Raw genomic sequence first — 11,376 nt, forward strand, 5'->3', positions numbered from 1 at the left:
CTGTACACCTATTGACGGTCACTTCAATGTCTGTCTTCTTGACGGTCACTTCAACGTCTGCATACCTGACGGTCACTTCAACGTCTATCTTCAGGTACATTCACGTACATGGTTTTTGTGATTTCATGGAAGGCATCATGACCAGGGAAAGGGGCTGATGGAGTTTGTGGATTCGTAAAGTAATCTTCTTACCTTGGTTAGGGTCCCTTTCTGTGTTTATTACCCCCCTACGACTCCTCCTCCTCCGTTGTCTCCCTTCTTGGTAGTCTCTCTACTCCTTCTCTTGGGTCCGCTCGCGGGTTGGTCTGTGTAGACTTCGCGCTCCGGGCTGATTTGTCTCCGCTAGCGTTTTCCGGTGGCTCGTTGAAGTCGTTCTGGGGATCATCATCATCTTGGTGTGTGTAGTCCACGTAGGGTTGATCCGTGTTGTTTGCGTCTTCTCTGTTCCTTGATCTGTTCCTTGTGCTGGGACCAGACTCTCCGTTAATTAGAGCGATTTCAGCCAGTCTTCTCGATTGTGCTAGTTCTTCTGCCAACGTTACCATCTTGTTGTACTTCCTTGCTTCGTAAGCGTATTTGAAAGGATTGATATATTTGGTAGAAATGAAATGAAAGCAGAAGGTTGGGTGAATCGAGTTCTTGACTATGCGGGACGAGGACAGACGTGCGAGAGGGTGTGAGGATGGAGGGAAATCTTCTCCATCTCCACAGGTGTGAACCTTCTCCTTGGAAGGTTCCCTCTCGGCACAAGCATGTATGCTTATAGTCTGACACAACCCGCCTCTCAGTCATGGAACTCGTCGCCATGTCGTCCCTTGGATGGCGTCCCCAAAGAAATTTTGAATCAGCGGCTTGTAGCGGATCAGACAGACGCTCCAGAAAGCCAGAACAGTTTGTCAAAATTTGTCAGATTTTTCAATGATATTAGTGAGAACCAGATATCTTCCTTACGCGTTCAAATGATTTGAACATTAGCACAATAAGTTACAAGAATTGGGCAATAATTGGATTGACACAGCAAGAGCAATTTTAGTTGAAAGCAATCAAGATGATAAGAAGTATATGTAGGCTCTGTTCTATGAGTATGACTTGTTTCTATAAGGGTTTTTATGAATTCCAAAATCCTTTCAAATCTCTTCTACTTCCTTCTTAATTGATTTGGATCTCTTGAGTAAACCAACCTTAGTTGAAGAAGATGTAAACTAAAAAGTTTAGGCCAAGTAAATAAAGAAAACCACTGTTTGATTGCAGGTTCCAAAATAATCCATCTCTTAATTGACAACAACATTTTAAAACTTTTAGATTTTGACACTTTCAAAGTTAATCAGTCAATTTATAATTTCCTTGAGCGCGTAACATATTTGAGCATTAGATTCATAAGGTACTAATACTATTGTTGGACAAAACATAAGGAAAATTTTCTCAAAAGAACCACAAGCAGCATGAAAGTATAACTCATCATATTCTTTGACAAAGATATCCCCTCTCAGTTTGAAACATAGATGTGTGTTTCAATCAATCAAGAGTTTGATGTTGTAAGCATCCCGAATTTCATCCACTTCCTCCTTAGCTATCATCCCATGTGCCCGAGAAAGACTCAAAACCGAGAGCTTAGGCCAAGTAGATATAGACAAGTGATGCTTCATCAACTCCCACTGTTCATTCTTCAGACTTATACCACATTTCAACAATTCTATATCTTTACAGTTTTCAAAGCTAAACATTAGATTGATAGCTGCAAGGGAATCCACGGTGAGTTCCTTGAGAACCGGGAGATCAAACCGAGCGTTCACATCTAGTTCGTCTGAAGATTGCCCAAGCCCAAGCGCAAGGTGAAGTCTAATAAGAGAAGGTGCAGACTGAGAACCGCTGAGTAGTCCGTGCAATGCGCGAGTTGACAATCCGGGACAAGAATCGAGTTCCAGAGTCTCAAGTCGTTGAAGCCAGGCGTTCAAGGTCCAAGTCCCATCCTCGCATGTGACTTGCTCGAAACGTATTTTGCGAAGCTTCTCTTGCTGAGCCAAGGTCCATCCCAAAGATTCTTCTATGGCTTCCTGCCTGAAACCAAAGCGGCAGAGTTCCAATGATACGAGAGATTTCAATCCTCGGAGAAGACTAATCACAAATTCATCTGCTTGTAGGAGTCTGGTGTGGTCACGGTTCTCTAATTTCAGAGCTTGAAGATTTGGGAGAGGGCTAATTTCCAGTACGCGTCCCAAGCGGGCCAATTCCCCTTCGGCCACGTGATAAGGAATGATTACAGACACAGACTCTAGATTAGGACACGATTTGAGAATCTTCTCGACGTTCTCCGAGCGAATTCCGTATCTAACGTCTTTTATCCACCCCGGCGATGCGGGTATAGCACATAACATGGTGTTATCATACTTATGCTTTTCAATGTCCATAAAATTATAGCTATTGCGATCAAGACAGCTGTCTGCCAACTCAAATCCAAAGGATTTTACTTTTTCACCATATTTTGAGAGTAACATGTTGGTCCAAAGTGACATAGGAGCAGGACGTGCGCTGGGCAATTGAATCTTCTAAAAACACATAGATTCAAATAAAACGGTATAAGCGACTCGGCTTTCAATCTATAGATCAACGCGGGAATATGTGTGCAAACGTACCTGCCACAACTTGGGAAGGCAAAGCCTGTGAGACATCCGATTGACTACAGCCAGGTTTTGAAACGTATTGAGAATCGGTGGACCACAGTGATCGTAGTATACTTTGTATGCCGGACCCTTCCCGCTGAAAGTAGGTGGCTCGTGTACTTCCAGACGTGCCAGTTCTCTCTCTTTGATGACATTGAATTCGGAAATAGACTGCTCGTGAACAATGTCGACAATATTTTGCATGATATCTTCAATTTGTAAGATGCCTGCAATTTTGTGCCTACTGGCGATGCATTCAGCCTGTGGATTCAATGGGAGAGCATTGCATTGAACTGTCAAGATTCGAAAAGCATCTTTGGCCGAGCCATCAATCTTAAGGTCCAGTTGCAGGTCTTCGTCAATTGACCAGAAGATCAGGTTGAACACTACTTCGTCCAACTGGCGATCGTGTTGGTCTGCTTCATGAGATAAATAGGTGGTTGAACCAGTAAGACTGCGTATCGTCACTTTTAGTTGTCGCTCCCATATATTGAAGTTGTCGCCATTCTTCTTTAGCTGGGTGATACGCTTGGCCATTTCTTGAAGCCCACATAAAAAGGTGGGGCTTCTGGTGGTGGTAATAACGGAGTCATGATGCTGGGATAAGGATTGAGGGTCCATAAAGCCTATGAAGTTCACGTCTGGAAGGTAACTGATATAGAGTGATTCACTATTGAGATGGGTCCGGTGATTGAGTTGTTTGTGATTTCTTTTATAACTCGGTATTTGATCAGAAGCTTAACAACAACGGACAAAGGAGATCGAGTACAAATTCGATGTGGATCCATTGGTTTGGTTTCGTTCAAAGGGCTTTTGATTGAACATGCCGCACTATCTCCAAGTTATATGATCTCTTAGAAACAAGTCCAAGCTTTTGATAGATGTATGACGCTTTTGTTCAACGATAAATAGTTTATCTTGAACAACCTCATATGATTTCATCTGGAAAAATCAAATATATGTACTGAGTCTGAGATATAAGCACGATTGATTCACATTACTAACTTTCAACACCCTCAGGCTCAGCGTATGGAGGTTGGACAAAGAGTGACCATTCAGCTCATGAAGAGTCATGAGGAGTCATGAGACCAATGGATCTTAAAAAAACCAAAGCCTGTGTTATCATATATGTATATAGTGGCATAAAGAGGGCTAATCCAAATTGAAAACTCCCCAGAACATCGCGTATTGAGGTTTGGAAAGGGTAATAATTCACCCTTGAGATCAATGGATCTTCAAGTAACCAAAGCCTTTACCGTACATATATAAAGTGACATATAAGCAGGACTGATTGAAAGTATAACTCTGAAGAAGCTCGGCGTCTGGAGGTTCAATATGTTCAATTCAGACCATGGACGTTGAGTTTAATCTTGTTTGCCTGTTCATATTGTTGGATCATGATGACCGAGGGAAAAGGAGATGAAAAACCAATTTAACAAAGGAATCACTTTCTGTGACTTTGTAATCTGACCATATTCAAGTTGTCTGCGAGCGATGATAGGTGATAATAGCCCCATTCAGGTCCTGAGGCCACTGAATCTTCAAATAATGGTAGACTTTGTTTGAAGTCTCTGAAAATTATGCAAAAGGTACAATCTTAAAAGATTGCGAAGATTGATTTCTTTGTATATTTCACAATTCATCAAACTTGAACGTCAACAGTGTGGAATTTTACTTGACTCACAATGGCGATAGATGCTACCCTGTCATCCAATAATCAACTTTTCTATCTATACCCTAGACAGTGACTCACAAATAACTCCTTTTACTCTTCTGGACTCAACTCTTGTAGGGTGTAGAATAAACCCTTACTCAATAAGTGTCTTAAAATCATTCACTTTCTCGCCAGGAGTTCTTTCAATTTCATATTTATGATTATAACAGGATACATGGGTGTCAATTTCTATGCGAGGGTATTCCTCATAAAGAATCCAACAAGAGGAAAAAACAATCTGAAATGAAATGAAAACATAAATTGTCAGAGTTTTTTGGAGGAAGAGAATCACAATCACTCCATAATTATAAAGTACAAAGTCAATAATAATGGTCTTTCTATTTATGACGTAAAAAAAGATGGCTACAGTTCCTTAGATAACACTTGATCTTGAATTGAATTCGATATGTCTCCATTATTCTATCCTAGTAAACAAAGTCAAGAAGCTAATCCCATGGCGCTTTTGAGGAATATCCTCCACTTAGCATCAATTTTACGTTAAAATTCCCAATTTCATCCACCTCCTTCTGGGCTTGACCTGGGCTTCCCGCCAAAAACCAAGAGCGACGAAGATCCAAAACGGAGAGCTTGGGCCAAGTATCTGAATACAAAAGATCCTTTATCGAGTGCCATTGATCCTCTTTTATCTCAGAATCGCATTTAACAAATTGAAGATTTTTACAGTCTTTGAAGTTTGGAAGGGGGATGTCACTAATCAGGTAGAGTCGTTTGAGAGCCGGTAGATCAAATTGGGAGTTCGGTTTTGATTCGTCTGGGGATTCGTCATACATCTCAAGAATCGAAAGATCATATCGATTGTTCAGATGTGACCCGGATTGGCATTCGCCAAGGTGTATCTGAAGTGTAGTAAGATCAGGGGCAGATCCGCTGAGTAGTTTGTGTAATATTCCAACAGAAACTCCACTGCAACAATCAATTTCAATTTCCGTGAGTCGTTTAGGCCAAGAATTTAAGTTCCAAGTTTGATCTAGGCACTTGACATGTTGAAGACGTAATTTTCGAAGGTTCAGATGCTCAGCTACATTCCATCCGAAGGATTCTTTTATGGCTTTACGGTCATCGAACTCAAACTTAGTTACTTCCAATGACACTACTGAAGTCAGCATTCGAAGAAGGCTGATCACAAATTCACCTGAAAGTCCGCCTTCAGAGTTTTCTAATCTCAAATGTGTAATCTTAGGGGCGAGTTTGAATACGAATTTCACACGCCGCAACATTGTATCAGAAAACGCTCCCACATAAAGGCGGTTACGGTATGTGAAGCGTGGAATCTTCACTGAGAGCGACTCCAGGCCAGGACAGGCTAGAAAGACTTTCTTAATGTTCACAGTTCCGATCCCGTATACTACGTTGCGTATGATTCGATCAGTTGTGGCTACCCCACCTATCACTGTATTGTCATAAGCACTCCTTTCAGCATCCAAAAGGTTACAGGGTTCGTACTGCAGGCAGTTATCTTCCAGTTCGAACTTGAAAGATTTCACCACCTTTCCGTGTTTCAAGAGGATCTCATCGGTCCAGAGTGACATTGCACGAGGGACGGCACTCGGGAATCGGATGGTCTGATCGATCGGTCGGATAGAATCAGACATACGTATTTTACTTTGAATTGTAGATCCAAGTGGGAATTCATAGAAAAAGAGCTTGCATACCTGCCACAACTTTGGGAGACAAATCCTATAAAACCTTCGATTAACCACGGCCAGGCTTTGAAAGGTGTTAAGGATCGGTGGTCCCTGGTAATCTGGGTAAACTTGAAACCCCGGAGAATTCTGGGGGACGGGTGCTACACGCTTCAACTTTCTTTCCTTGATCGATTTGTGTTCTGAAAGCGAAAAGTTGTATACAATGTTTATAATCTTTTCAAGAATCTCTTCGGGAAAATTGTCGCGACTTATTATGCATTCGATAAGAGAATTCGAGTTGATAGCATTGAATTGGTCTGATAAAACTCGAAAGGCATCTTGGACAGTCCTAACCGATTTGAGGCCGCGTTGAAGATCATCGTCAATCGAGCAGAATATGAAGTTGAGAACGAGTTCGTTGAGTTTTGGATCTCGCTTTTGAGCATCGTGTAGAAGGTAATCGTGTGTCCCGGTAAGATTACGTATCATGAATCTGAGTTGTCTTTCCCATACATCGAAGTTGTCCTCACTCTTCTTTAGCTGAATGAAACACTTTGCAATGCTGAAACTTCTACAACAATCGGGACTATCAGCCTTGGGTGTGATGGTAGATTCATGATGCTTGAACGAAGATGATGCGTCCATAACACCTTTAAACTTGAATTGGGCAGGCAGATAGACTTGTGAGATGGCGTTCGCTGTCTTTTATGTATGTATTTGAATGAAAGATGTTACGATTTTGTTTGATCTTCTTGATCGACGGATGGTAAAAGGGTCTTCGTAGCTACAAGAAGTTTGTTCAATGCCTGATCTCCTTGGTATGCTGCTGGTCTAGAAGAAGGATCGCTCTTGAGTGAAAGTTGAAAATTAATGGACATGAAACAACTATTGAGGTGAGAGACGATATAAAGAGGATAGCGCAATCTCAACAGGTACGACGCTCGCCGTCAATGGGAAGAAGTTGCTTGACCCTAACTTAACTAAGTCTAGTTAGGTCTAGTTAAGGTAGCGCTTGACCTAGCCGAGCTACAGGTGAATTTACGGAAGAACAAATAGGCGGATAGCGATCTGTAGCGATGCTCTTACTCCGGCACTTCTGCGATATGTAGGGAGTCAGAGTCCTGTGCATGTCTGGGTGTAAGCGTGGATCGAGTTCCTCAGTGTGCTCGGAAAAGGTCAACAGCAGATTTCCAGAGATTTCCTCACCAAAGCAATCTTAAGCCCTCAGTCCAAAAACACGACTTTAACAGCAAGTCCCTTTATATGCTGAGACATGCGGATTCAACTTGTTGAATGACAGCTGTCAGCATCGAGGGACTTTGTTCCTTTGTTGTCTGACTTGTTCTCCTTTGCTCTCCTTTGCTTTATCAACCACTCGATCTTCTTGAATAAAGTTCTTGACTTCATTCGCATTGCTCAGCGCACACATTGCTTATTGTTTAAAGATGAAGTTCATGATTATAATTCTATCAATATCCTTATATACTTCCTTCAGTTGTGGCCATAGCCCACCTGGCCGACTCGTGGCCCGCGACACATCGACAGGCGAAAATCAATGTACGCCTGTCACTGACAATGATCCGAACACCAATATTTTCAACTGCCCGGATAGTCATCCAATCGATTTGAATGATTGTCAGCGGTAAGTGGTTCAGAGCTTGAAGCAATTCTTCCCCGTTACCTTGTACATATTTTCTTTTACTGACTTATTCATTTTTTGCTGGGCTGTTCCAGCGCTGGTCAGATAATGATTCAAAATGGATGGAGTAGTAGCGGGTATGGAACCTGCGGCGTGAGTGACATTTTCGTGAACAAATCATCGTCGCGGTCGATCTGATCACTTTCTTGAACACTGCGTCCAGGTCTTGTACTTTGGGAAAGACGCCCAGGGGAAACTGGCACCAGTAGTTCCATACAAAGAGTAAGCCTGCACGCGTGTCCGTGAAATATATGTCGCTGATCTATGTTTGCTGTACATATCCACTTTCTTCAGCTTGACCGCGACCATTTTAAAGAACTCACTCAACAGCTTTACAGTCGACTGTTGCCCTGAAGTTAAAACCGAGGTACATCATTCGGCCTAATTTGTCCGATTTCCATACTAGTTTATATGGTTAAGTTTGGTTCTGACTCGCAGCCTTTTATCATTTTGATCTTGATTTTTACAGTTCGAACACCCAATTCATAGTGATCTACCTCTAGACCCCGGGACTGCCGACGGTTACACCATTCTATGTGTTGGCCGGTTAGACACGCCCTATCAGGATGCTAGGCCCCTGGACGACAAAGATGTCAGCATCTTGATAAGAGATAATAAGAAAGACTTAGAGTGAACAAAAGTGACCTTTCATTCTTCTGTCAGCTTTGTCATCTCATGAAGAAGTACATCAAAGCAACTGTTGAAGACTTGAATCACAGGTTAATACTCTTTGTGATAGTCAGAGTGATGAGTATGAACACAAAAAAAGTAAACACCAAGCATTGTTATACACACATTTGATTACAAAAACCTATATAAACGACTGCAATTCTACAGGAAGATTTTGAGACCCTACTTTCCTCTCTGCTTGTACTGTCATCCTACAATGACCTACAAAAATTCCACTTCTTTTGACACAAGATCCTCAAATTACAAATCTTGCTTCCTCAACCTTTCTTGCCTTGTATTGAGCAACTCCCATCTGAAAGAAATGTCTAGTGCTATTTTTTGCCTTAGCATAGCATGTTCCTTAATTGTGAATTATGCTCCTATTTGATCAGAAGCATTTGTTATGCAAGCATATGATTTAGCCCAACCATTGCTATGCTTATACAAGAATTTGATTTCAAAGAGTGCAAAAGCTATGGGTTCAACTTGCTATAGAGTATGGAGAGTATGGAGTACCAAGATTCTTTGCAATAACCCATACCAATGGGTTCATGGGTTATTGCAGATAATTCTGCCAAAAGGCAAGGTACAATTGTGGGCTGAACTAGTGTTTTGGAGTGTGCTGCACTAAATGCCTGTAGAGCTCAGCAGACAGCCCTCTCTCACACTTCAACTTCCTTACAATATTTATGTCTGATGTAAGTTGTGACAATATTGGGGGACTTGGGTAAACCGGAGTACACTGGCTAAGCAGGTAGTGTACCTACACTATGGAGTGCTCTGGGGCAGGTACATCTGGGTTGTTCTATCACTTGAAAAATTCTTCAAGAGTCCAGGTCTCAAGGCCACTTCTGAGCAATTTTGGTTGAACAGAGAGTTGCATTTGTATCTTGCTGTTTGCTGTAGAAAAGCAAGTTGCACTAATTTCTTAAAGATAATCATCATATCTGATGATCAATGTATCACAGTTGCAAGATAACATCACAGGGAAAATCACAAGCATAAATTTGAAATATCTGTATGATATCTATCAACATTACACATGAAGATACTTTTGAAGATCATCATCTTGAACAACTGTATTCTTTTTGCAAGATTCAGTTTTCTAAAAACATTACTCACTGGGCAAATGAGGATCTCAGAATCAGGACAAACATATTATACATAGATGATTGGCAAACAAATAGGAAAAGAAAGATAGATGAAAGAATGAGATTTAGTAGAATGAAGGAGTTTTTTGGTCCGGGTAAGGGACTGGCAATGGACTTGGGTGTGGAATAGGCTTGAGCAGGCTTTCAGGGGGAGTTTCATATGCAAATTTCACATTTTTGGGTTTTGACTCATTTGGCGCTCCACAGCCACTGTAAATGGAGGTGTGGGGAAATTTGAAGCACTTTGCATTGAAGCTCACTTTGTATTGAATATGAAAAATCTCCTGTTGCTCAGCCGGCCCCGGGAGATGGGACAATCAAAGGCATGGCTTTGTTACAAATCAAGGAGGCTTGGGTGTTACTTGAGCTAACCATTTTGAACCCAACCCTGCTGAATCAGAGCATGGCTGATTTGTTAAAGCAGCATTTGATCTCAGACCACAGTGTCCGCCAAAAATGTGCCGGACACCCGGTGAGCTTGAAAACTTGTGAGTTGTGTGATTTTTTTGTCATTTCCCTAAATCTGTGCCCGCCCTGCGCAGGCAAAAGTGAGCCAAGCCGCGCAAGTAAAACCTTTGTTTGTGATGTCTAAGGATTACTGGAAGGTGGAGTGGTTTGAGTTGTTGCTCAAGACCACCTGCGCATCTCAGTTTGACTGTAAATTATCTGCTCAAGTTAACTTGGCACCAGAGTTATCCTTTCACCTTCAAAGAAAGGCCTCCTCTATCAAAAATTGATGCGCGGTCATTATGCACCACAAACCCATGCAAACATAATAGCAAATACTGAATACTTACATCAGCTAATACAGCAGGCCTACCAAATTTGAAATAGTACCACATAGAGCCTTTCCTGGTGGACAAAAGGTAATTCCACGTCCTCTGGAATACAACTTCAAGTCTCAAGCTCTTCTCTTCTTACTGTCGACCCTTACATTGCTTACAATAGCTCTGTAGCTGGTGTCAGACAATCTCAAATGAGTGCAAAAGAAGTCTATTTACTCATGTACATATCCAGAGGATATGAACGCTTCCTCGGTTCTGGTCAGACAGAAGGTTTTGTGAAAATTCTTTCAAATTCCCTGCAAGTAAATGTCTCAACAACTCAGGTTAGCTCACATTCAGCTCAAGCCTCAAACTAGGAACAGTTGAAATCAGTTGATCCTTTTCCTGGCTCATCCTGAACGTGGCTCGAGGAAGCCTGAGGCTGAGTAATTGTATATTTTTGGGGATGTTTGCTGGACAAAAATTGGATAATCGCTTCAAAAATAGCTCAACGGATGTCCAGCGCATTTTTGGTGGACACTGTAGACTCTAGATCAATGAACCAAGACTCACTTTCTTCAATTCTTTGCTGCATCAAGGCTTGTTCAATTTTAGTGAGTATTCCCAAAATATCAAAGTGTTAGACCATTATGTGGAAACAAGGTAAACTAATGTGAGTCAGGAAAGTGTTGAGGACACCCTACTAGAGTTCAATTACGGTACTCAAAGTTACATATGTACAGCAGCTGGTTTGAGAAAAAATGCTGTTGTCCTGTTTTTTTTTTTCATTTTGAAGTTGCACTCATAATCACTGATGTAGACTCTACATACAAGCAGCTGTAGTTGATGATGCGCTAAAAGTTGAAGATTGTACCTCACGTCAAGCCTTGAAGAAGAACCAAAGGTTGTACATTGCAGATAAAAAGGAAGCAAAGATTGTGACCTTGTGCCTTTAATGCACCCTTGAAAAATTAAATACAGCTTTTAGGTAGAGTGTACATCAGTGATTTTTATTGCAAAGTCAAGATAAAAACCAAAAAAAACAAGGAGGACAACATTTTGTCTTGAAACAG

General features: G+C 41.5%; 3 protein-coding genes across 3 annotated transcripts; 1 reads left to right on the forward strand and 2 right to left on the reverse strand.

Annotated features, from left to right (window-relative positions):
• Positions 1-1,511: 1,511 nt before the first annotated feature.
• Positions 1,512-3,281, reverse strand: MELLADRAFT_84891 (uncharacterized protein; the record flags this gene model as incomplete). Its single annotated transcript, XM_007408529.1, has 2 exons — positions 1,512-2,546; positions 2,634-3,281. The coding sequence occupies 2 exons, from the start codon at positions 3,279-3,281 to the stop codon at positions 1,512-1,514; spliced, it is 1,683 nt and encodes a 560-aa protein (XP_007408591.1).
• A 1,205-nt stretch (positions 3,282-4,486) lies between these two features.
• MELLADRAFT_71475 (uncharacterized protein) lies at positions 4,487-5,333 on the reverse strand (the record flags this gene model as incomplete). The annotated part of the gene is made up of 1 exon (XM_007408528.1): positions 4,487-5,333. The coding sequence occupies one exon, from the start codon at positions 5,163-5,165 to the stop codon at positions 4,821-4,823; it is 345 nt and encodes a 114-aa protein (XP_007408590.1).
• Positions 5,334-7,465: 2,132 nt separating this feature from the next.
• MELLADRAFT_105069 (uncharacterized protein) lies at positions 7,466-8,353 on the forward strand (the record flags this gene model as incomplete). Its single annotated transcript, XM_007408273.1, has 5 exons — positions 7,466-7,662; positions 7,755-7,812; positions 7,883-7,941; positions 8,014-8,086; positions 8,189-8,353. The coding sequence occupies 5 exons, from the start codon at positions 7,466-7,468 to the stop codon at positions 8,351-8,353; spliced, it is 552 nt and encodes a 183-aa protein (XP_007408335.1).
• Positions 8,354-11,376: the final 3,023 nt, after the last annotated feature.

This window comes from Melampsora larici-populina, assembly GCF_000204055.1.
Source record: "Melampsora larici-populina 98AG31 unplaced genomic scaffold MELLAscaffold_12, whole genome shotgun sequence".
Lineage (NCBI taxonomy): Eukaryota > Fungi > Basidiomycota > Pucciniomycetes > Pucciniales > Melampsoraceae > Melampsora > Melampsora laricis-populina.